Raw genomic sequence first — 26,514 nt, forward strand, 5'->3', positions numbered from 1 at the left:
GTGAATGGCATGGAATAATGAATCTCTATGGAGAAGTACTTGAAACACCCAAAGTTACAGAGTACCCAGCAATTCTCAGGGTTTCCTTTATTTCCTAAAGCACTTCAGAGATTGTCAGTTGCTCCGCCCAACTTCCAAAAAAGTGTGCAGCAAACAGGGAGGCTGGCCAGGATCTTTGTATAGATACTTTTCAGGGAGTGTCTTTCTAAAGAATAAAGGCCATGCTGAGAATCCCCCAAGAAGAGATGGACTTGTCCAAAACCTGTCGGTTCTGTCAGATATCTACTAACTACTGTAAGTGACAGCAACATAGGAGAAAATTCATTTATGGCTCATTTTACTCTGGAAGAAACGTACTATTTTTAATTTTGCAATTTTTCGTGATAGTGGTTCTTTAAAGAGGAACTTTAACCAAGGTTTGAACGTCATTCAAATCACAAAAAGGAAACCGAGAGCCCAAAATGGTGTAATATGTTAGATTACAGGTGTTGAGTAATAAAGATGAATGAATTTTACTCACAAACACAAGTTACCATCCAGGCAACCACTATATAGGCAGGTGGTTAGATTAAAGGAGAACTGTAGTGAGAGGTATATGGAGGCTGCCATATTTATTTCCTTTTAAGCAATACCAGCTGCCTGGCTATTCAGCTAATCCTCTGCCTCTAATACTTTCAGCCATAGGCCCTGAACAAGCATGCAGCAGATCAGGTGTTTCTGACAAATTTAGACAGATATGACAAGATTAGCTGCATGCTTGTTTCTGGTGTGATTCAGACACTTCTTTAGGCAAATAGACCATCAGGGCTGCCAGGCAACTGGTATTGCTTAAAAGGAAATAAATATGGCAGCCTCCATATCCCTCTCACTACAGTTCTCCTTTAACAATTTCTGCCGCCCGGACGTGTCCCCCGCAGAAAAACTGAAGCGCTCTTACAAGAGGCTTCAGTCTTTCTGCCTGGAAAAATTTCCGCATCCCCTTGTGCTTCCGCTTAGCAAGAAGCACAAGGAGGGAAAAAAATTCAAGGTGGCCATCTTGTGGCCAAATAGTAAAACTACATCTACATATTTTTTACATTACAATTTACACATATAATAACATTAAAAATTAACTGTTTATTTCCTACACCAAAATATTACCCAAATAAATGTTTTTATGGGGAAAAAAAAAATTACAATTAAAAAAAAAAGACATAAATAGTTACCTAAGGGTCTGAACTTTTTAAATATGCATTTCAAGGGGGTATACTACGAACATTTAAATTATAAGCTTGTAAATAGTGATGGACGCAAAACGGAAAAAATGCACCTTTATTTCCAAATAAAATATTGGCGCCATACATTGTGATAGGGACAAAATTTAAATAGTGTCATAACCGAGACAAACAGGCAAATAAAATACATAGGTTTTAATTATGGTAGCTTGGATTATTTTAAAGCTATAGTGGCCGAAAACTGAGAAATCATACATTTTTCCATTTTTTCTTATTAATCGTGTTAAAATGCATTTATAAAAAAATAATTCTTAGCAAAATGTACCACCTAAAGAAAGCCTAATTAGTGGCGGAAAAAACAAGATATAGATAAAAAAATTGTGATAAGTAGTGATAAAGTTATTAGCGGATGAATGAGGTGAAAATTGCTCTGATGCATAAGGTGAAAAATCCCCGCGGGCTGAAATGGTTAAACCTAACCCCACTCAGAGTAAGAAGTCGCTCTCTGTAGACAAGAAAAAGTAAGTTGCACCCCTCCACCAAGGTTGGACTATAATACGAACTGTAAGTTGTAACAAAGGCGCCAGTACAAGTATAAAATGAATTAAAAACTGTTTAAAAGAGGAAGTAGAGGTGGATTACCTCCCCAAAGTAGACACAATTCTGTTGTTTATTGTCAACAAGTAGCTTTATTCATATACTTCACAATGTAACGCGTTTGCCAGGTTTAATCCTGCTTCATCGGGCAGTATTTGGAGCAAATTTAGGGGAAATTTAGAAACACTTGGCTAAATAACTACAATAGCAGTAATCAATCAAACTAGTAGTTTCTCGTAAATAGCCATCTGTATCAGTCTTATTATAATATCACATATAGCAATCCATTGAAAATAAAATAAAAAAAAGCAATGATCATATAAGTAAACATATAATACATAAAAAGTGCAAACTATCATAACTAAAAGGTATTGCTAGTAGAATATGTTTCACTATACGGCTTCACATAATTGAGACAGGAAAGATACACATGTATATTGCAAATTGTACTCCATAGTTTAGGCAAACATAAAAACCTATTTGCAGGCACATAAAATACATTTACATTGTGCAAAATAGTGTGGCATGGTAGTTAAAAATGGATCAATTATTGCATAATGTTAAGTGCAAAGATTAGTATTCCATATATACTTAAATATACCTGGTAGATTCAGGATACATGGTATTAGAAAGTGCACTGACAGAAGATGCATTTTTTTTTCAGTGCACTTTCTAGCAGCATGTATCCTTCAGCACTTTTCCGCACTTCAGCACTTTACATTATGTACAAATTATTAGCATCACTTTTATACCACAATCAATCTATTTTCCACTACCACCCCACACTTTCTTGTATTTTGCACAATGTAAATGTATTTACAGCTGGGAGCGTTCTGCACTTGCCCAGTTTGTAAAAATTGGATTTGTGCATGCGCAGAATGCTCACGGCCATGGGAGCATGATCAAGGAGGCGCGCGGCCGAGGCAGCGCATGCACAGCAGCTCGGGACTGGCTGAGTTGGCCTGCTTTCACAAGGGCGTGGAGCTGAACAAAGCAATGCAGAATGACAGCAAAGGACCAGGATGACTTCAGAGAGCTGGAGAGAGCCTTAGGTAAGTTAAACTGGCATGTTTTATTGACTTTAGGTACCTTTTAATTACTATTCAGGCTGCAGCATTATTGTACAAGAGTGCTGTGTGGTAGTGCTGTGTGGTATCATGCTACACAATGAGTTATAACACAGTTTATTTCTGTTTTCTTTTAGCATGGGTTTCCTTTTTGAGACTGGGTGAATTATGAATGACTGCTGCTTTAAACCTTTCTCTGCCAAGCACGTACTAGGTACGTTGTGTCTGGAAAAGGTTCCAACTGTCAGCAACGTGCCTAGGGCTTGATTCACTAAACCGTGATAACTCAAATATCACACCTTATCAAAGATCAAACCTTATGAAAAGATATGACACCTTATCAAAGTTAACACGCCTGAACAGAGTAGTATAGCAAGCACTACGAACTTATGCCTGCTAATTGGCAATGGCACTCGTCCTGCCCTGAGCCCCTGCGGGTTCGTAGCGCTCACTGTGCTACTCTGATAAGGCATGTTAACTTTGATAAGGTGTGATATCTTTTCATAAAGTGTGATATCTTTCATAAGGTGTGATATTTGAGTTATCATGGTTTAGTGAATCAAGCCCCTAGTATGTTATTTGGCTTTTTCCCCCGCTAGAAGCAGTGGGGAGGGGTGCCGACATCATTCATTCCTCCCTCCCATGGGCCCCCTCCTCTGACTCTCTGAAGTGTTGGAGCAGTGGTCAGTGTGTAATTACTTACGTGATCACTTTCTCCATGCGGCATGTCCCCCGCCTGCAGCCGTCTCCTCTCTACTTCCTGTATGACGTGATTACTACGCGTCATACAGATAGGGAGAGGAGAGAGGGGGCAACGCATGGAGCCAGCGAACGTGTGAGTAATTACACACCGCACTGGTGTGCTCCAGCATTGCAAGGGTGCCACAGGACCCCTCCTGTGGCACCCTTGCAATGCTGGAGCACACCAGTACGGAGGAATGTGGAGGAAGGGAGGATGATGTTGGCCAACCCTCCCTAGAGTGGCACCTATACCTTCTACCTATACTGGGCGGCGGGGCTCCTATACCCACTCACATTGAAGAAAAACCTGTACCACTCAACACTGCATATATCAGCGCTGCGTAATATGTTGGCGCTTTATAAATACAATAAATAATAATAATAATTTTCCCTCACTAACTGCAAAAGCTTGCAGGAGTCACAGCGTTAGCAACAATAGAGGTTAAAAAATCATAAAGCATCATTACTCAATAGGCTATGGAAAAATATAATTGGCAAAGTTTATTCATAATCCAAAATTTCAAGTAACAATAAAAAACTAAAACCATCTAAACTAAAATGGGTAGCACCACATACAGCACACAACACACCCACTTTAAGGTCACATTCACACCACACCCATAGGTACCTAGAAAACAAGCCGGCTTCCTAGGAGTGGGGGAGAGAGCAGGGTGTAGTTGCAGCAGCCACCAGTACGGCTCGGTAGGTAATCACAGGACAGCAGTGACTCATGTGACCTTTATGGTTATTAGCGTCAAGTTCTATGACCACCATAAATCAGAGGTGTCTTACTTGCTCCAATATCCATCCATACATCCGCTTGATGCACTTAAAGGACAACACTGCCCTATTGCCAGTCCACCGAGGATAGTGCACACTTTGAACCAGGCTGCGGGAGTGCTTAATATTCAGACGTGAGGTAAGCCCCGCCCATCGACACGTTGCACCAGCCTTATGCAGGCTTCATCAGGATGTACGCTGCAGGTCATTGGTACATGCTTTTAATACACGAGAGGAGGGCGGGCTAAGCGCACATCGTTTTGATTGCTATGGTGACATACGAGCAGGAAAACCTATACCTACTATCTATGCTGAGGAAATTATACCTGCTACCTATACTGGGAGTACCTATACCTACTACCTATATTTTGGCACCTATACCTGCTACCTATACTGGGACATCTATACCTGCTACCTATACTGGGGCACCTATACCTGACTACCTAAATTGGCAGCATCTATACCTGGCTACCTATACTGGCTGCATCTATATCTGACTACCTGTACTGGTGCACCTATTCCAGGCTACCTACACTGGCTCTACCTATATCTGGCTACCTATACTGGCTGCATTTATATCTGGCTACCTGTACTGGTGCACCTATTCCAGGCTACCTATACTGGCTGCACCTATATCTGGTGGCTACCTCTGTACTATTCCAGGACAGGAAAAGTAGGATACCAAAACATATATGTGGTATAGTTGGATTCAGCAGAATCAGAGCTTTTACAAACAGTAACAGTTTTTTCAGTAAATGTAATTCTTCTATGAAAAAAAGTAAAAAATGTTGTTTCAGTGTTCAAGCCCAATTCGTTACAGAAAAAAAAAAAATGTCCTATTTCATGTGGGTTTTCTTGTCAGAAAATCCTAAGTACACCTAATGGGCTTGATTCACTAAACTGTGATAACTCATATCCCGTTCGTGCTAGCGTTTTCATGCGCAATTGCGAATTTTCACGCGCAATCAAAAATTTTCAATTCGCAATTGCACCTAATTTCACACGCACAAAAACTCTAGCACGGCCATGATATGAGTTATCACGGTTTAGTGAATCAAGCACAATGAGTGCAAAATGTCAAAAATCTACTTGGCAGTAGATGTTCGTGTTTAGGACAAATCGGCTGGCAGGGAAAGGGTTAATAAAGCCCATTACAGTGCTACATCCTGCAGCCTCTGACCATTCTCACTGTGGAACTGCAAAGTAACCTATCGGTTTGTGTTGCCAGTGCCGGTGTTGCTGCATGTATTCCGCTTGAAATAAATGGAAATTATCGTGTGAAAACTTCACAATTCATTGAGCAGCGGTTCTTTGCATTACTTGGTTACACACTACAGTTGTTATCACATTACATATTGGGTGGAGCTTTATTGTGTGTACAGTACTGGACTTGCCAAGGACTGGTCCTTACTCACGTCACCTCCAGGGCCGGGCCGAGACATAGGCTGGAGAGGCTCCAGCCTCAGGGCGCAGTGTAGGAGGGGGCGCACAATTCATTCAGCTGTCATTCCTAATTGTGTTTGAAGCAGAAAGAAATAAGAAAAGGGGATACATGGCAGTGACTGCAAGCCAGATAACTAGATATTAAGGTGTTGTGGGCCCTGCGGCCCTCTTAGTCTAATAGCAATCAGTGTATGACAGCTGGGGTCGGAGGGATGGAGGGCGCACTTTGGTGTCTCAGCCTCGGGTGCTGGAGGACCTTGTCCCAGCTCTGCTCACCTCACATGCAGTGGTCCTCCTGTGCTTCACTAGAAGAATTAGTTTTATTAAAATAAGCTACATTTGTGTTTGTAATCTTTTGTTTTTTTATTATTATGTTTATTATATTATATTTCTTATTATTTATTTATTTTTTAATAAATAGGCAGAGTGTTAAAAATGACCCTCTTTACCTATGTAGCTGTAAGGGATTGGACATCTGGAAGTCCCCTTATTAAAAGTGATTTTCAGATTTTCAGTACTCACCAGGCTAGGTCCACATTACATCGGATGCACAATGGTGCTCACTGCTTTCACAGTGTATCCTGAGAGTTTAGACTGTGCCTTGTCACAGTATCCAGCAAGATGTTCACACTACTCACCGGTGTGCATCCGGTCTGCCGCCGTTGCCATCTTTCAGGTCCACCACTGCCACCATTTGTGTCCTCTGCCACTGCCGGCATCTACACTAGGCAGAATCATATCATCATCATCTTTATTATTATCGCCAAGCACACCAGAGGAGTACCCGGAATTGCTTGTGGTTCACATGGCAAGAGTAAATCAGGAACATATAACAACACATGTTTGCAAACATAGCGAAGGCAAGCAGGACATACATACATTTAAAGCATCTTGGTTTCAATTAGAGTCCTGGGGGGCGGGGGGGGGGGGGGGAACAGGGATTGCTGCTGTGGGAGTCCAAGTTTCAGTCAGAGTTTACAGCTGAGAGGAGGGGATGCCTGGGGCTAGAGTGTCCCCGGAATGTAGGCCGGGGGGGGGGGGAGTTTTGAGTTCAACAAGAGAACTGCTTGGGGGAAGAAGGTGTTCATGCGCCTAGTGGTCTTGGCGGGGATGGATCTGAGACGATGTCCCAGTGGAAGGGTCTCAAAGTATCGTCTGCCCGGGTGGGAGGGGTCGAGTAAGATTTTGGAGGCTCTTGTCTTCATTCTCATGGAGTAGAGGAGATCTTTTCTGCTGTCTTTATCACTCTGTGGAGTTTATACTTGTCTTTGGCGGTTGCTCCTGCGTACCAGACGATGATGGAGCAGCAGAGGATGGATTCGATGGTTGCGGAGTAAGAGCTGGTGAGCAGATCCCGTGACATTCCAAATTTTTTCAGTTGGCGTAGGAAGAAAAGCCGCTGTTGGAAGGAAGGCTTGGGGGAAAAAGCACTGGTACATAGATCAGAGTCCCAATAGAAGCAGGGTCCCATTGGATTGCACACCGATGGGAATCCTCCCAAGCAACAGGGAGGATTATCATTGGTCCACCACTCAGTGAACCAATGAGAATCCTCCCTGGTGCTATGGTCTTTTGCAATCCAATGGATGCCCTATGCTTCTGCCGAGACTCTGCTAGATATTTACCGTTGCTTGTCCACCAGGCACAGTGGCCATGCTAGCAGTGGCGGAGGACTCAAATGGTGGTGGAAGACACAGAAGACAGGTGAGTAGAGCAGGAATGGAGGAGAAAGCAGCCTATTGGGAACAAACACTATCCATTTCCATAGGCTTTCACTGATTCTATGGGCATCCACATAATATACAATGTCAGGAAAATTCGTACTTGTTGCGATCGTGCGTTCCCCCTCCCCCCCCCCCTTTATTCCAATTCTGCTCCATCTTAAAGGGGAACTGAAGTAAGAGGTATACGGAGGCTGCCATATTTATTTCCTTTTAATCAATACCAGTTGCCTGGCAGCCCTGCTGGTCTATTTCTCTGCAGTAGTATCCGAATAACACCAGAAACAAGAATGCAGCTAGTCTTGTCAGATCTGACTTTAAAATCTGACACACCTGATCTGCTGCATGCTTGTTCAGGGGCTATGGCTAATAGTATTAGAGGCAGAGGATCAGCAGGGCTGCCAGGCAACTGGTATTGCTTAAAAGGAAATAAACATGGCAGCCTCCTTATACCTCTCTCTTCAGTTCCCCTTTAAGTGGCAAGGGTGAATGGATCCTATGCTTCACAAAGATCAGTCTTGTGTAGTGACAGTAGCTTCCACCCAGCTTGATCGTGATTCTACTTCCCATTTACTACAGTTAGAGCGTGCTGCATCCTAAATACGAGTGAAGAAGGACTGGGATTGAACCAAAGACTACATGAATACAATACAAGACTGCATGGCTCTAAACAGACCTCCTCTGCACCTGCTCTACATTTAGAGTTTTTTAATAACAAAACAGGGCCAGGACGACACATAGGCAGAAGAGGCCCCGGCCTCTGAGCGGCAGGTCATCAGGTCAGGATGGGGCGCTTTCAAAGGCATTTCAATCCACAGGTAGTCCAGAAAAAAAAAATTTCCACTGTCCTGAGAGACACAGCTAAGGGAGCGAAGATAAAAAGACTGCACCTGTCATACATAGTAAGATTGTTAGCAAGTTCCTAGCACACCAGTAAAGGGGCCCATACACCTAACCATTTTCCCGCCGATATACGGCCGATTCGATCACAGTGATCGAATCGGCTGTGAAATTGCCACACACATTGCTGACAGAACAATCGATTTCCGTCCGAAATCGATTGTTCCCATCGATTCCCGTCGATCCGTCCGTGCGGAAGATTTTTCTCGATCGCCGGCGGGTTGGGAGTGCGTCGACAACCTACGCAATACAGCGGGTATACATTACCTGTTCCGGCTGGCGCGAGTCCCCTGTTCCCCGCTGTCTTCTTTCCTCGCTGGGTTCCAGACCAGCTGCAGCTACACAGAACTTCCTGTCCCGGCAGGAAGTTTAAACAGTAGAGCGCCCTCCACTGTTTAAACTTCCCCTGGACAGGAAGTTCAGTAGCTGCAGGAACGGTCTTGAGCCCGGAGCGGAGAAGAAGACAGCTGGGACCAGGGGACTTGCGCCGGCCGGAACAGGTAATGTATGCGGGGGGGGGGGGGGGGGGGCAGTAGCAGAGGCAGCTCCACAGATTGTGATCGGTTTCAGGCTGAAATCGATTCACAATCTGTTTGCAGTAAAGGTGGTCATACAATCCCTCTCTGATCAGATTCGATCAGAGAGGGAACTATCTGTTGGTCGAATCTGATGGCCAATCGACCAGTGTATGGCCACCTTAAGGGTGCTCAGCTGGTCTGCAAGTTTGTTTTTTTTTAACTCTTCTTCACTGACTTCTGTCAGTGATGTCATCCAGCTGCTCCTCCAGGAAGCCACCCAGTCACGCATGGCTGGCTGATGGAGAATGGAATTCTAACGGGGAAGGCGAAAGGTATGTGTGGTGTGTGTATGTGAGAGAGAGCAGCCTTGCGTCCCTTGCTCCATCCTGAAGTCAGGGAGACAGGCTGTAAAGACTTCTGTACTTCTCCCTACCCCTCTCCACTCCTAGTACTGATAAGGACCTGGACTTACAGAAATGACACTGCAGTGTCCTAATGCTGCCATACCACAGTAAAGGCAGCCATACATCTAGCGATGATGGGCAGATTTCACCAAGAGACAAGTAGTAGCAGTAGGGTATTGTACCGTGTTAGCCATCAGTAAAAGCAAGAAGTTTTAAATCAGGGTGATACCATTTATTGGCTAACTAAAAAGAATAAGAATAAGTGAGCTTTCGGCTTTGCAGCCTTCATCGGGCTTATATCCTGTTTCCAGGATTTGAGACCGACGAAGTTTGCAAAGCTGAAATCTCGCTTAATCTTTTGTGCCTCTGAAGAAGCAGGGGAACCTGCGAAACGGCTGTTAGGCCAACCACTTTGTACTCCTAATGTATTGCCTGTATCTGCTGGATTAAAAGGAAAACACTTGGATTTCTGCATATCGGTGCCAGATCTCTTGTTTTTTCTTTGTGGGATATACTGAAGTGTATGTGATCTAGAGCACGTTTGACTACAAACCAAGGTCCAGCTGCTGTTTCCAGTCCTTTTGAGTGCCATTCCCACTACTGTTTCTCTTTACTGTAAAAAGAATAAGAATAAGTGAGCTTTCGGCTTTGCAGCCTTCGTCGGGCTTATATCCTGTTTCCAGGATTTGAGACCGACGAAGTTTGCAAAGCTGAAATCTCGCTTAATCTTATTCTTTTTAGTTAGCCAATAAATGGTATCATGCTGATTTAAAACTTGTCCCGGCCCTGTAACAAAGACATTTTAACAGGCGAGACCTGCTAGGGACAGGGTACATATTTCTCTGGTAGCAATGTTGCGCCTTTAGTATATTGTAGTTATACTGTAATTTAATGCTGCTATTACTGAATAAATATTAGTGTTCAGCAGTTTCTTTTACCTTGATGACTGCAATTCAGTGACTAGTAGGCAATGAGCTCATCTAGCTTCTAATATTGCTGTAAAAACAGTGACACGTCAAAACTCCACGTTGTAAAGTGATCTAAAGTTCAGCAAGATGTGTTGGGATATTGGAAGGGAGGGCCTAATATAAAGGGCAGCATGTAGAACCACAGCCATCCCTCACTGCCAAGAACAGGTAAGGGGCATTCAAATCATCTGCACAGCAACAGGGTTCAGCTTACAGAGGAAGAAGAAGTTATTATAGAAGTGACGATTATCCAATATTTCGTTCTATGCTCTTTTTAGGTTGTGTTACAAATTGTTGTATCTGTGTTTCTTTACTACTTTCTATTATTAATTAATTATGCTACCATGAATCTACTGAGATTTACTTGTGAGGTTGTTTCATCCATTTTGCAAATCTATGCATTCTACTGAATGGGATATTTGTGTAATACATACATCTGACCTGGTAAAGGAGTCCTTTGGACCCCTTAAAGGAGTTCTTTTGCGAAAAAAGTAGGCAGTTAAAAAATGTGACAGATGACAGGTTTTGGGCCAGTCCATCTTTTTAAGGGGGATTCTCAGGGCTTTCTTTGTTTTCAACAGCATTTCCTGAACAACAGTTGCAAAATCTAACTGACATAATAGTGTGCAAGTGATTAGGGAGGCCGGCTGGTATCTTGCTATTTTGGCAGTTAAACTGTTGTTCAGGAAATGCTGTTGAAAACAAAGAAAGCCCTGAGAATCCCCCTTAAAAAGATGGACTGGCCCAAAACCTGTCATCTGTCACATTTTTTAACTGCCTACTTTTTTTGCGAAAGAACCCCTTTAAAGTAAACCTGTGACTTTAAAAAGAGAGAGAATCACATACTTACCTCAGTAGATGGAAGCCTCTGGATCCTCCAGAAGCTTCCCATGTGCTCCTGGAGACTGCCGATCCAGCGCTGGGACATCCTCCAGAGGCTTCTCGTACTCCTGGAGACTGCCAATCCAGCGCTGGGACATCCTCCAGAGGCTTCTTGTACTCCTGGAGACTGCCGATCCAGCGCTGGGAGATCCTCCAGAGGCTTCTCATGTGCTCCTGGAGACTGCTGTCCCTGAACAACAAAGTGCCATGTGGACGAACAACGGCTGCATGCACTCTTCAGCAAACCCTTGTGGAAGAGGTGCGGGCGGGGGGGCTTTGGCGGTGTAGTTCGGTTCCCTAGCACTCTCTAGAACGGTGAAATGGCCCTTGGCGCTAAAAAGTTTGGACACCCCTGATTTAGAGACTTCCTTCTATTGCAGTAAGTATCTAAATGGGGCATGTACCTACAGGTACACTTTAACGCTTCACTACTATGCTCCATTTTATGAGAATGTTGTCCTCCTTACCACAGGTTCCTATTGTCAGAAAATGAAGGTCCTCCAGTTGGAATCAGCGTACAATGTGAGAGGGCAATGATTCAGGATTTATTCTCTATCATATGATATTGGCATATAAAAGGACAGCTGCACCAAGTGGATATAAAAGGATTGCATTGCTTACTGACAGATCAAGCAGTGTCCCAATCCTTTTGAGATTCCTTTCTTCCAACAAACTGATACACACAGCTCTATTACCAATATGTTGCTAGGAATGACATTATTCATATTTTATCTTCTAGTTTGTTGTTCTGTTAAAAAAAATGTATCTCACCTTATTTATTTTACTACTTGGGGTTGATTTCATACAAGACTTATCTTGTGAATTATCTCTTCTATCTGCCTTAACTCATGGTTTATCATTCTTATATCTGTCATGACTCATGGTTTATCTTTCCTTATCTGTTTATTTCATGAATTATCTCTACTCCAAGGTGAAAAATAAGGTGGCCATACACTGGTCGATTTGCAATCAGATCCGACCAACAGATAGCTCCCTCTCTGATCGAATCTGGTCAGAGAGGGATCGTATGGCTGCCTTTACTGCAAACAGATTGTGAATCAATGTCAGCATGAAATCGATTCACCATCTGTGAAGCTGCCCCCCCGCATACATTACCTGATCCGGCCGGCGCGAGTCCCCAGGTCTCCGCTGTCTTCTTCTCCGCGCTCGGCTCCAGCTTCACTGAACTTCCTTCCTGGCGGAAGTTTAAACAGTAGAGGGAGCTCTACTGTTTAAACTTCCTGCCAGGCCAGGAAGTGAAGCCAGCCGGAACCCGGAGCCCAGCGGAGAAGAATTCAGTGGAGACCAGGGGACTCGCGCCGGCGGAGCAGGTAATGTATTGCCGCTAGCGTCGGTCATCGGGCATTCGAACGCCACTATCAACGCACTCCCGACCTGCTGGCGTTCGAGCAAAATCTTCCGCACGGACGGCTCAACGGGAATTGACAGGAACAATTGATTTCGGACGGAAATCGATCGTTCTGTCAGCGTTTGCGCAACAATTTCACAGCAGATTCGATCACAGTGATCGAATCTGCTGTATATCGGCGGGAAAATCGTTAGGTGTATGGGCCCCTTAAGGTGAAACCAATCTCCACTTTCCTAACAAAAAACCCCAAACTTTTAGAATTCACTTAATTGAAAAAAAAAATTGGCCAGTTATATACCTGGGGGTTCTTACAGCTCCCTGAAGTCCTCCTGCATGATTCCATGCTCCTCGACTCCTCTGCTTGTTTCAGGTGTGTGATTCAGCCACTACTGCAGCTAAAGACATCAGCAGGAGAGTCAGGCAACTGGTATTGTTTAAAATGAAAAATCCATATCCCTCTCAGTTTAGGATCCCTTTAAAAAATGTTAGCTCTAGATTAGGCTAGATGACTCTATCACATTAACAATACAGAAATGTACTACTGTAGGAAGACAAATAAGCATTAAATGTACATCAAGTCTGTTTTCTATAACACTCATATTTTTTTACACAGATTTATTTAACAAAGAAGCAACTTGTGAAAATCCAGTTAGTGATTCAACATGTGGGTGAAAGTGGCAACGCTTGCACTCTTTGTGTGTGCAATTACAGGTTAGTGTTACCACCATTGTTCATTCTCTGAAACCAAGTCAAATCTGTTCTCAGGTGTTGTTCTTTTGTATTTGTTGTTATGAGATGCTGGGTGGGGCTTGATGTAGGTGCAAGGTTTAGGCTCTGTTCCCACTAGGGTGGAGAACAGACATTTTTTTGTCAAATGGGATTGGCTCACAGTGATCACGCAGTCAGGAGCCGAGGAAATCAGCTCTTGACTGGCTTACAGAGCTCTACTATCAATTAGATGGCAGGGCGAGTGAATTGAGGTGGGGAAAATGCAATGCGATCGGCGGTAGCAGTGGATGTGCACGGTGAAGAAGTTGATATCTACGTTTTGTCAGAGCCGCGCAGCCACCTGCAGGACATAGAATTCAACAAACGCGGTCCAGAATCGGTTAAGAACAGTACAAAGTACAAAGTAGAATAAACAATACACCCTAGCAGTCAGCCAGGTTTCCCTGTAGGAAAGTTGAGCAGAGTGACCAAGCAGCTCGGGGTTACCCAATACCACTTGGAAGGTATAGTGTACTAAAAGAGACCGAAAAGTCCTCCTAATAAAAAGCAATTCTTATTTTGCCTTCTTAAAACAGAAGGGATTTCAGCTATAAAGTGAACCTCCAGGCTAAAAATCTACTCAGCAGCACTGAAAAGGCTTGGTGTTTCTTTAACAGTTTCACAGCATCAAAACTTTGTTTTTCTTACTCAAGCCTCATTTTTAGCTGCACAGAAGTTAAGCTCAGCCCCACCAAAGAAACTACTCGGGCATTTTTCCCCTTTGCTGTGCAAAGCATGATGGGATTTCTGGTGTTGTTCTCCTTCTGCTGTTTTGGCGCAAATTTTACATTTTGAGTTTGAGATTTGAAGCCTAGTGTGTGCAGCTGGGAGGGCTGATCAGAACACAGGACAGTTGGAGGGCACCGATCGTCTACAGGGGGCTGAGGGAAGCCCCAGGTGAGTTAATCTCATTTTCTTTGGTTGCCTTTCGGTTCACTTTAAGTTTTACACAGTCATATCAATTCCACATGTGACAGTCTATTTCAGACATTTAGTTCTCATCAGTACATAGCAGTGATTGATATGGCTGTATGAGATAGGGCTTGGACCAGTACAACAGAGTAACCAACCAGCTCAGGGTGACCCAAGCTACTAAGAATGTATAGGAGGATAAAAGAGACCAAAAAGCCCTCCTACTAAAAAAAGCAAAGCTTGGTGTAATTTTCCTTCTTAAAAGAGAAGCAAATCTGCAATAATTCAGCTATAAGTGAACATTTGTGGTTACCCACAATGCACTGCTACTGAATATGCAAATGACCCCTCTTTGCCCTTGGTTTGATATGACACTACTTCTTCTTCTTCCTTGGACCAGCCCCTTCTTCTTGCTTGGACCGGCCCTGGGGGCAGGGCACTACTTCTTCTTCTTGCTTGAAGGTTGAGGCACTTACTCTATTATATATATAGATGGGGGAGTTCTCAGTTCAAAGATTGTTTCTGTTTTCCCTCAGGCTCTCAGGCGGACATCAGCACTGAGCAGGTCACTGATGCATTCTGGAAATACGTCACTCAGCTGACCGATGACACCAAAGATACTGTAGACCAAATCCAGCAGTCTGATATCAGCAAACAGCTAAAGTAAGTGAGCTCTGAGAAAGACTATCCTAGATTAATAGTACTAAACACTAGAGTACTTAGTATGTAAGATGAATACACTCTACAAGTTATCAGGAATTTAGCATGTCCTGCAACTACTCATAACAGTGAGGAAGGCAAATATGCTCTACATATTCCAGCTCACTATGACTGAAGTTTGATGTTATTCTGGAAAATGTTTTCTTCTTTATTTAAAATGTTCTTCTGTTGATCATAGTGTTCCTCAAATAAAGACAGCTGTACTACATGTAAAATTCTATTTAAATTGACTGTGGTAAAGATTGGTCACAACAAGTAGTGATTTGATTGTACAAATATTATGCCGATGCTGTCACAACCTCTGCAACCCCTATTACTACACCCCTGGCTGTTTTTACTGTAATTGTGTTACGGTAAAGGGGCTGAGTGAGGTTGCAACAATATTATCAACAGAGAAAAAAAAATCCTTTGTTGTTTAAACTGCCCTGTTTTCCCATGTGTACTGCAGCACCACTTTTTTCCCTCACAAATTTCACAGTGGCGCAGGGTATTTACCCGATCCAGACACAGGACTGGCTTTCCTCTTCCACCACCAGAATCCTCTCCTCTTCCACCACAGTGGTGCTGTAATGCGGACATCACCTCTGGGTCCTGATCACATGATATGGCATGTGATTGGGACCTGAAGCAGGATGTTAGCATTACAGAGCTGATCTCCTCTTCCACCACTGAGTGGCACTGTAATGCAGGCATTCTCCTCCGGGTCCTGATCTCTAGCTATGCTTATGGCAGGAGCTGCGGCAGAATCAGAAATGGCCATGGCTCCCAGTGGAAATAAGCCCTAAGGGCCCGTTTCCACTAGCGCAGAAACCGGGCAGAGTTTCCCCGCAGGCAAATCGCTCGGGGAAACGCTGCCATTGGAAATAATGGCGCCGCCGGCCGAATCGCTTGCCCTATCGATTTGGCTAACATTGCCATCAGTTTTCGTGCGGGAGGCAGCGAATCCCATAGCCGTGCATGGCACGGCTTCTGGGATTCGTCTGCGTACCCACAGACCCGGAAGTGCCGCCACGCGTCTTGCAGCCGCTTGCGGTGGCTAGCGGAAATGGGCCCTTAGAGTTTACAGCAATGCAACCCAACTTGTCAGTAATAAGAATTCATGCATAAAATTAGAGTTGGGCCGAACGGTTCGCCTGCGAACGGTTCCATGCGAACTTCCGTGGTTCGCGTTCGCGTCCCGCAGGCGAACGTTTGCGGAAGTTCGGTTCGCCCCATAATGCACCATGGAGGGTCAACTTTGACCCTCTACATCACAGTCAGCATGCCCAGTGTAGCCAATTAGGCTACACTAGCCCCTGGAGCCCCACCCCCCTTATATAAGGCAGGCAGCGGCGGCCATTACGGTCACTCGTGTGCCTGCATTAGTGAGAGTAGGGCGAGCTGCTGCAGACTGTCTCTCATAGGGAAAGATTAGTTAGGCTTAGCTTGTTCCTGGCTGCATACCTGTTCTGTGAACCCACCACTGCATACCTGTACTGTGAACCCACCACTGCATACCTGTTCAGTGAACCCACCACTGCATACCTGTTCAGTGAACCCACCACTGCATACCTGTTCAGTGAACCCACCACTGCATACCTGTTCTGTGAACCCACCACTGCATACCTGTTCTGTGAACCCACCACTGCATACCTGTTGTGTTCAGTGAACCCACCACTGCATACCTGTTCTGTTCAGTGGACCCGCCACTGTATACCTGTTCAGTGAACCCGCCACTGCATACCTGTTGTGTTCAGTGAACCTGCCACTGCATACCTGTTGTGTTCAGTGAACCTGCCACTGCATACCTGTTCTGTGAACCCACCACTGCATACCTGTACTGTGAACCCACCACTGCATACCTGTACTGTGAACCCACCACTGCATACCTGTTCAGTGAACCCACCACTGCATACCTGTTCTGTGAACCCACCACTGCATACCTGTTCTGTGAACCCACCACTGCATACCTGTTCAGTGAACCCACCACTGCATACCTGTTGTGTTCAGTGAACCTGCCACTGCATACCTGTTCTGTTCAGCGGACCCGCCACTGTATACCTGTTCAGTGAACCCGCCACTGCATACCTGTTGTGTTCAGTGAACCTGCCACTGCATACCTGTTCTGTGAACCCGCCACTGCATACCTGTTCTGTGAACCCACCACTGCATACCTGTACTGTGAACCCACCACTGCATACCTGTTCAGTGAACCCACCACTGCATACCTGTTCAGTGAACCCACCACTGCATACCTGTTCTGTGAACCCACCACTGCATACTTGTTGTGTTCAGTGAACCCGCCACTGCATACCTGTTCTGTTCAGTGGACCCGCCACTGTATACCTGTTCAGTGAACCCGCCACTGCATACCTGTTGTGTTCAGTGAACCTGCCACTGCATACCTGTTCTGTTCAGTGGACCCGTCACTGTATACCTGTTCAGTGAACCCGCCACTGCATACCTGTTGTGTTCAGTGAACCTGCCACTGCATACCTGTTCTGTGAACCCGCCACTGCATACCTGTTCTGTTCAGTGGACCCGCCACTGTATACCTGTTCTGTTCAGTGAACCCGCCACTGTATACCTGTTCAGTGAACCCGCCACTGCATACCTGTTGTGTTCAGTGAACCCGCCACTGTATACCTGTTCTGTCATTCAGCTACATCAGCCAGGCGACCATATGGGCTGTAAAGCCACCAAAACCTGCACTCTCGCCATGGTGCGCACCAGTCCAGCACGGCCGTCACTACACAAACAGCTGTTTGCAGTGCGTTACACGGTGAGTTTGGTGTGTCAGTGTGAAGCAGTACCTTAATTACACTACCTGATTGATGTATACACATGCAAGATGTTTTAAAGCACTTTAGGCCTGAGCTGCGGCAGAATCAGAAATGGCCATGGCTCCCAGTGGAAATAAGCCCTAAGGGCCCGTTTCCACTAGCGCAGAAACCGGGCAGAGTTTCCCCGCAGGCAAATCGCTCGGGGAAACGCTGCCATAGGAAATAATGGCGCCGCCGGCCGAATCGCTTGCCCTATCGATTTGGCCAACATTGCCATCAGTTTTCGTGCGGGAGGCAGCGAATCCCATAGCCGTGCATGGCACGGCTTCTGGGATTCGTCTGCGTATCCACAGACCCGGAAGTGCCGCCACGCGTCTTGCAGCCGCTTGCGGTGGCTAGCGGAAATGGGCCCTTAGAGTTTACAGCAATGCAACCCAACTTGTCAGTAATAAGAATTCATGCATAAAATTAGAGTTGGGCCGAACGGTTCGCCTGCGAACGGTTCCATGCGAACTTCCGTGGTTCGCGTTCGCGTCCCGCAGGCGAACGTTTGCGGAAGTTCGGTTCGCCCCATAATGCACCATGGAGGGTCAACTTTGACCCTCTACATCACAGTCAGCAGGCCCAGTGTAGCCAATTAGGCTACACTAGCCCCTGGAGCCCCACCCCCCTTATATAAGGCAGGCAGCGGCGGCCATTACGGTCACTCGTGTGCCTGCATTAGTGAGAGTAGGGCGAGCTGCTGCAGACTGTCTCTCATAGGGAAAGATTAGTTAGGCTTAGCTTGTTCCTGGCTGCATACCTGTTCTGTGAACCCACCACTGCATACCTGTACTGTGAACCCACCACTGCATACCTGTTCAGTGAACCCACCACTGCATACCTGTTCAGTGAACCCACCACTGCATACCTGTTCTGTGAACCCACCACTGCATACCTGTTCTGTGAACCCACCACTGCATACCTGTTGTGTTCAGTGAACCCACCACTGCATACCTGTTCTGTTCAGTGGACCCGCCACTGTATACCTGTTCAGTGAACCCGCCACTGCATACCTGTTGTGTTCAGTGAACCTGCCACTACATACCTGTTCTGTGAACCCACCACTGCATACCTGTTCTGTGAACCCACCACTGCATACCTGTACTGTGAACCCACCACTGCATACCTGTTCAGTGAACCCACCACTGCATACCTGTTCAGTGAACCCACCACTGCATACCTGTTCTGTGAACCCACCACTGCATACCTGTTCAGTGAACCCACCACTGCATACCTGTTGTGTTCAGTGAACCCGCCACTGCATACCTGTTCTGTTCAGCGGAACCGCCACTGTATACCTGTTCAGTGAACCCGCCACTGCATACCTGTTGTGTTCAGTGAACCTGCCACTGCATACCTGTTCTGTGAACCCGCCACTGCATACCTGTTCTGTGAACCCACCACTGCATACCTGTACTGTGAACCCACCACTGCATACCTGTTCAGTGAACCCACCACTGCATACCTGTTCAGTGAACCCACCACTGAATACCTGTTCAGTGAACCTGCCACTGCATACCTTTTCTGTGAACCCACCACTGCATACCTGTTCTGTGAACCCACCACTGCATACTTGTTGTGTTCAGTGAACCCGCCACTGCATACCTGTTCTGTTCAGTGGACCCGCCACTGTATACCTGTTCAGTGAACCCGCCACTGCATACCTGTTGTGTTCAGTGAACCTGCCACTGCATACCTGTTCTGTTCAGTGGACCCGCCACTGTATACCTGTTCAGTGAACCCGCCACTGCATACCTGTTGTGTTCAGTGAACCTGCCACTGCATACCTGTTCTGTGAACCCGCCACTGCATACCTGTTCTGTTCAGTGGACCCGCCACTGTATACCTGTTCTGTTCAGTGAACCCGCCACTGTATACCTGTTCAGTGAACCCGCCACTGCATACCTGTTGTGTTCAGTGAACCCGCCACTGTATACCTGTTCTGTCATTCAGCTACATCAGCCAGGCGACCATATGGGCTGTAAAGCCACCAAAACCTGCACTCTCGCCATGGTGCGCACCAGTCCAGCACGGCCGTCACTACACAAACAGCTGTTTGTGGTGCGTTACACGGTGAGTTTGGTGTGTCAGTGTGAAGCAGTACCTTAATTACACTACCTGATTGATGTATACACATGCAAGATGTTTTAAAGCACTTTAGGCCTGTCATTTAGCATTCAATGTGATTTCTGCCCTTAAAACGCTGCTTTGCGTCAAATCCAGATTTTTCCCGGGGACTTTTGGCGTGTATCCCACTCCGCCATGCCCCCCTCCAGGTGTTAGACCCCTTGAAACATCTTTTCCATCACTTTTGTGGCCAGCAGAATTTTTTTTTCCAAAGTTCGCCTCCCCATTGAAGTCTATTGCGGTTCGCGAACTTTTCCGCGAACCGAACGTTCCGTGGAAGTTCGCGAACCTAAAATCGGAGGTTCGGCCCAACTCTACATAAAATAGCTGATAAATTAAACAATGAAAAAGAAGCCTTGAATGTGGTATCTGATTGTGATCTTCTCTTCCACAGTGTTTTAATTGAAGAAAACCTAAAAAGTGTGAACCTGCATGCTGGAGAATTACAGAGCCAAATAATTCCCTTTGCCAAGCAGATACATGATCAGCTCACACAGGATTCTGAAACGCTCCGGGAACAGATTAAGCAGGAGCTGGACAGGCTGAAGGAGAAACTCTCCCCATATGCAGATGAGTTGCACAAGCAGCTGAATAGAAATGTTGAGGAACTCCAGGTAAAAATGGCCCCATATGCAGAGGAGTTCAAGACCCAGCTAGACCAAAACGCCCAACTATTTAACCAACAACTAAAGTCTGTAACTAAGGACCTGGAAGCAAGGCTCAAAGAAAATGCAAACCAACTACAGTCATCTCTGACCTCATACTCTCAAGAATTTCAGGTCAAGATAGATGAGAATATGGATGAGCTGAGTAAGCAGATGGCACCCATCACTGAGAAAGTAAGAGAGAACATTGATCTGCAACTTCAAGAGTTACATAATAGCCTGACTCCCTATGCAGAAGACGTGCAAGAAGAGCTCAGAAACCAGATCAAGACCCTGGAGTTCCAGATGAGGAAGAACGTGGAACAGCTGGAGAGCAAAGTTCTAGAGCTCACAGTACAGCTGAAAGAAGAACTCCACCCTTATGCAGATGAGATAAGAAGCAAGATTAGTGGTGATATGGCAAATGTCAAAGTTGCACTGGAACCTTACCTAACCCAAGTTAACCAGCAGATCGATCAAAGAATTATGCAATTCAAAGATACTGCTTCCCCTGAACTGCAAGCCCTAAATAAGGCCCTGGCACAGAGAGTGGAGGACATGAAGCAGAAGCTGGGAGAGTACAGTGTAACTGTGCAAGATCAAGTGGAATACCTTGAGAAAGATGTGCGAGAAAAGGTCCAAGAGTTTATTAACAAGGGCATTTCTGCTGATAACTGAGACTTTATTTCACATGCTTGATGCCTGATGAATGTTAAAATCTGGTGCACTGGCACAGCACAGCACGTAAATGCTGCTAGCAATTAAAATGAGGAGCCTATAAATATTGTGTTTTTTTTTTTTATTCAGTTGCTTAAAGAGACACTGAAGCGAGAAAAAAAAATATGATATAGTGAATTGGTTGTGTACTATGAATAATTACTAGAAGATTAGCAGCAAAGAAAATATTCTCATACTTTTATTTTCAGGTATATAGTGTTTCTAACATTGCATCATTCTATAATATGTGCAGATTACACAACACTCAGCATTCAAAATGAGTCTTTCAGAGCAGTCTGTGAAGTAATGACCTCTCCTCTAGCAGAGGAAAAGTAAATAGTCCAGGAACAGTTGAGATAATAAAAGTCAGATAATAGCCCTCTCCACGACTAACTTAGTCGGAGAGCTTAATGGCTTGTTTGCATAGAGATAACTGGAGTTTCTCAACTCTTCCTGTACTGGAAACAATTACACTGGTGTATCTGATCTTAATGTTTTATTTCTTAGCTGTGCTACACATACAAATCATAATATCATCATTTTTTTTTCGCTTCAGTGTCTCTTTAACACTCAGCAAAACGTGTTGCATGTGCTTAAAGGCCTCATACAAAAATCTTAACATTATTTATTATAATTGTTAACTGTGACAGTGGCTGGAGAGCGGAATGGTTAAGGGCTCTGCCTCTGACATAGGTGCAAATCTCGGCTCTTCCTATTCAGTACACCAGCACCTATTCAGTAAGGAGTTCTCTGGGCAAGACTCCCTAACACTGCTACTGCCTACTGAGTGCACTCTAGTGATGCGTACAAGAGCATTTGCTGCTGGGAGACTTAAGCGCAGGATACAGCCGGTATGGCTTATCCTGCTGCTGCACAAGTTCCCAGCGACGTTAATTACTATTCCCCCTCTAGGTCGATGTGGATAGTGGGGAATGATGTAATTCAGGTTCCAGCTATTGCCAGTGGCCGAATTACAGTGTTCTAAAAGTAACTTCAGCTCCGTCTTCTGACGGCGCCGACGTTACTTCCTGTGCACCGCTATAGCCATTATTCCTATTACGGTCTATGGTTGTGCCCAAGTCTCCTGCGCTGGAATGCCAGTGTTCGCTAGTGGCTGCCTCGCAAATGCTTTGAGTCTGACAGGAGAAAAGCGCTATACAAAAAAAGGAATTATTATTATGACACTAAATTGTTCCTCCTCAAATATGGTATAAATAAAACTTTGAGAGCCACTACTAGTAATGCCAAATAAAGTTGTAAGTAAATTACCAGCAGCTCTAACCTTATGTAGGAATGCTGGATTCTGAACATAGGGATGATCACGGGGGCGTAGTAGTTAGCGCTCTCGCCCTGCAGCACTGGGTCCCTGGTTTAATCCCAGCCCGGGCACTATCTGCACAGAGTTTGCATGTCTTCCCCGTGTTTGTGTGGGCACTCTGGTTTCCTTCCACATCCCAAAACAGATACATTAATTGGCTTCCCTCTAAATTGGTCCTAGACTACAATACATACACTACACAATACATATATAGACATATGACTATGGTAGGGATTAGATTGTGAGCCCCTCTGGGGGACCGGAATAGGAAAAAAGGGTACCGCCATAGTTGCCCATTGTAATTGCTGCAATTTGTGGCAAAGAAGGGAAATTTGGGCGCCCGCTATGCAATGCTGCCATTTGCTTCGGCACCCGCAATCTTATTAGGCACCAAAATGTATCTTTATTCCTGCAAATCGCAGATTTGCAGCGGGGGGGGGGGGGGGGGGGCAGGTTAAGGCTGGGGGGGGGTGGTTAAGTGTTAGTGACTAAGTGGGGAGTTAAGTGTTAGTCACTAACTGGGGGGGGGGGGTTAAGGGCTAGGCATCAGTAGAGGGAGGTCTTCGGGTTAGGCATCAGTAAAGGGCGGTCTAAGGTTAAGGCATCAGTAGAGGGAGGGACCATGAGCAGTGGCAGTAAAAGGAAATCTGGACTTACCTGGGGCTTCCTCCAGCCCCCGTAGCCCGCAAGGTCCCCCCGCATCCTCTTTGTCCTTTCCATGGTCCTGCTGTCGGCTCCGGTAAACCGCCGACTTCAGCTAAAGTTGCATTTGTGCCCCCCCTGGGCACACCTGGCCTGGTTAGGCATCAGTAGGGGGAGGTCTTAGGTTTAGGCATCGGAAGAGGGAGGGTTCTGTGTGAGAGTAGGGTTAGGTTAAGACATAGTAAAAGACATAGTAAAATATCGGTAAAGGTTATTGATATTTTACTATTGGAACTAAGTAGTAGAATATCAGTAATTTTACCAATATTCTACTAGCTGTAATCCCCTAAATCCTTTTTCCCAGGTGCCTTTTTTACATGAAGGCCTGAGGGACAGTTAAGTGACAAGAGTCACAAGACAATATAATCTGTACATCACTGTGGAAGATGTCCGCTCTATATAAATACTAAATAATAATAATAATAATAATGATTATTCTAGATTGTTGGTGAAAATCTAGAGTCAGACCTTTGTTGCCCTCTTCCCCTCACCATAGAACAGAACAGACTACTCAGCTGTAGCCAAGCAGTATATCTGCAAAGCACTTGGGTGTAAACACTCAGTCAGAAGGATAACCAATCAGGGGCATAGCAATAGGGGGTGCAGAGGTTGCGACCGCATCGGGGCCCTCGGGCCAGAGGAGCCCCGAGGGGCCCTCCTTCAACTTCAGTATTAGTTCTCTATTGGTCCTGTGCTCATAATAATGCCTTCTATAGATGCTTTGAATAGTGGTAATCATTAACAAAGTGCTCCCCATCCCCTTCTTCTTGCATCTCTGACACTGTAGTTGCCATTGGCAGTTTTTGGTGCACCTTATCAATTGTTATGTATAGAGTGCTCGGGGGGCCCCATTGTAAAACTTGCAACAGGGCCCACAGCTCCTTAGCTAATAGCTACACCACTGTAACCAATGAATGATCCATTCCTTCAGCTTCTGTACCAGGGTTCTCCTTTTATAAACAAGGAACATCTAGAATTTTTCCTTTCATCTTCATAGTATCACTTTGGACATTGAATTTTGCTCAGTAAAATGCAACTTAGTAATGCACATTTTGTCTTTATTCCACCTATAATATTTAGGTACGGTATTGCTATTTTTGAAAAAACAAAAAAAACAAACAAACCACACAACAAACTGTAAGAGTCATAAAACACGCTTACATTCTAGACTACATATCACAATGTCAATGTCATGTAAATACAGTATATATATATATATATATATATATATATATATATATATATATATATATATATATATATATATATATATATATATATAATTTAATTGTAAATGAGCATGTCCATGCCAAAAACACATGCAATATGAAATAGAGGCACTATGCAAAAAGGGTGCAGGATACATCCAAATTCCATATTTTACAATAATAAGTATAAAAATATTGGTTTACTAATAAATTTCATTTTAAATTATCACTTTATCTGGTTTAAATTCATTTTTAACGATTGTTGTTATTCCAGAGACACATCGTTTATGTTTAATCGTTTGTATGTCTGACATTTAGCAGCAACTATTAATAACATATTACAATAAAAATACATGTAAAGGATAAGTTAAATGGTACAAAACATTAGTTATAATCTTAATCATATCGTTTTGTTTCAGAAAAATTTTAGTGGCTGATTTTTTTTAAGTCTAATATCATACCTTTCCATCAATAAAACAGTATATAAGTGTTACTGGTTCAGGTGATTGAAAAAAACAGTTACAGTTTCAACCTGTCACTTGTCTGATGACCTCAGTCTAGCACAGGCTTGGGCAAACTTGGCCCTCCAGCTGTTAAGGAACTACAAGTCCCACAATGCATTGCAGGAGTCTGACAGCCACAGTCATGACTCATAAAGGCAAATGCATTGTGGGACTTGTAGTTCGCAACAGCTTGAGGGCCGAGTTTGCCCATGCCTGGTCTAGCATGTGTACAGTGCTTAAAGGGACCCTGAGCAGTAGAAAAAAACTGAAATCAGGACTTACCAGGGGCTTTCTCCAGCCCACTGTAGCCTGCGAGGTCCCCCAGCGTCCTCCTGCCTCTTCTCCAGGCCAGCTTCTGGCTTCAGTGATTTGGCGACTTCTGCTGAAGTCACCCTGCGCACTCCCAGAGCGCACCCAGTGCGTCATCACACTGGCTGCTGTAAGAGTCCTGCGTATGCATGGTTCAGTCTTTAGAGAACCATGCATGTGCAAGACTCTTACAGTGGCTGGCATGATGACGCATTGGGTGCGCCCCGCGATCGCGCACAGTCAACTTCAGCCGAAGTTGTTGAATTACTGGAGCCACAAGGCAGGAGGATGCCGGGGGACCTTGCGGGCTACGGTGGGCTGGAGGAAGCCCCATGTAAGTCCCGATATCTGTTTTTTCCACTGCTCAAGGTCCCTTTAAGAAGTCGGTCACCAAGGTTCTCAGTCATTAAGGGGTCTTAAGGTGCATACACTCCTTTGATCCGATCCTCTTGGGCAACATCACTGGGCCAGCCTGTATAGACATGTGTCAAATGTGTAGCTGACAACACATTATGTTGCTATGTGGGGGGCAGGGGAACAACGGAGTGGCGGGCATGTGACATCCAGTGGCCGGGAAAGCAATGTGCACAAATAAGTTGGCTGTTGCTCGGCCAAGTTGATCCACCGGGCTGATCCCTGGCAGGTTTCGCATCAGCAGTCGGGGGCTGCTGTTCACAAGCCTGACGGTCATTATCGGCCGCCTAAGCCAACTTTAGTCAGGTGTGTGTACGCAGCTTTAAACTAACAGGTCTGTCACTAAGAATCACAGAGTATCTTTTATCTTTTATCCAGGGGCCCCTGTCATGGAGGAACAGTGGTTAATCTGGGTAATATGACGCCTATGGCAAACACTGAAATTGCTCCCCACCCTAATCAGAAACACCGTTCTCCTGTAAAAACAGCATCATTTCTCGCATACATTTCTTATTGTCGTCTGTGGGATTTTTGTTGCAGGATATTTTCGGTTACTTTTTTCTGAAATATATTTCTATTATATTTGAATTAAAGAGAACCCGAGGTGGGATTTAATTATGCTAGTGGGGCACAGAGGCTGGTTGTGCACACTAACACAAGCCTCTGTTGCCCCATGGTGTGCCTCCAAGACCCCCCTGCGCTCCGCTATACCCCCTGCAGTGCTGGCGACATGCAGCGTGTCGCCAGCACAATGTTTACCTCTG

General features: G+C 45.0%; 1 protein-coding gene across 1 annotated transcript; it reads left to right on the plus strand.

Moving 5' to 3' along the window:
• The first annotated feature begins 277 nt into the window (after positions 1 to 277).
• On the plus strand, positions 278 to 21,349 carry LOC137522754 (apolipoprotein A-IV-like). Its single transcript, XM_068242816.1, has 4 exons — positions 278 to 294; positions 13,218 to 13,315; positions 14,821 to 14,947; positions 20,330 to 21,349. Exons 2-4 carry the CDS (start codon positions 13,267 to 13,269, stop codon positions 21,255 to 21,257), a joined length of 1,104 nt encoding a protein of 367 aa, XP_068098917.1. The 5' UTR covers positions 278 to 294; positions 13,218 to 13,266; the 3' UTR covers positions 21,258 to 21,349.
• The last annotated feature ends 5,165 nt before the right edge of the window (positions 21,350 to 26,514 follow it).

Source organism: Hyperolius riggenbachi, chromosome 6 (genome assembly GCF_040937935.1).
Source record: "Hyperolius riggenbachi isolate aHypRig1 chromosome 6, aHypRig1.pri, whole genome shotgun sequence".
NCBI classification, from domain to species: domain Eukaryota; kingdom Metazoa; phylum Chordata; class Amphibia; order Anura; family Hyperoliidae; genus Hyperolius; species Hyperolius riggenbachi.

What these genes read in the sequence shown, in the direction of transcription:
- LOC137522754 (XM_068242816.1), top strand. Translation starts at nt 13,267, where the DNA reads ATGTGGGTGAAAGTGGCAACGCTTGCACTCTTTGTGTGTGCAATTACA. An exon ending in CTTTGTGTGTGCAATTACAG is followed by an intron (nt 13,316 to 14,820) that starts GTTAGTGTTACC and finishes GTTTTCCCTCAG; the next exon opens with GCTCTCAGGCGGACATCAGC. An exon ending in GATATCAGCAAACAGCTAAA is followed by an intron (nt 14,948 to 20,329) that starts GTAAGTGAGCTC and finishes TCTCTTCCACAG; the next exon opens with TGTTTTAATTGAAGAAAACC.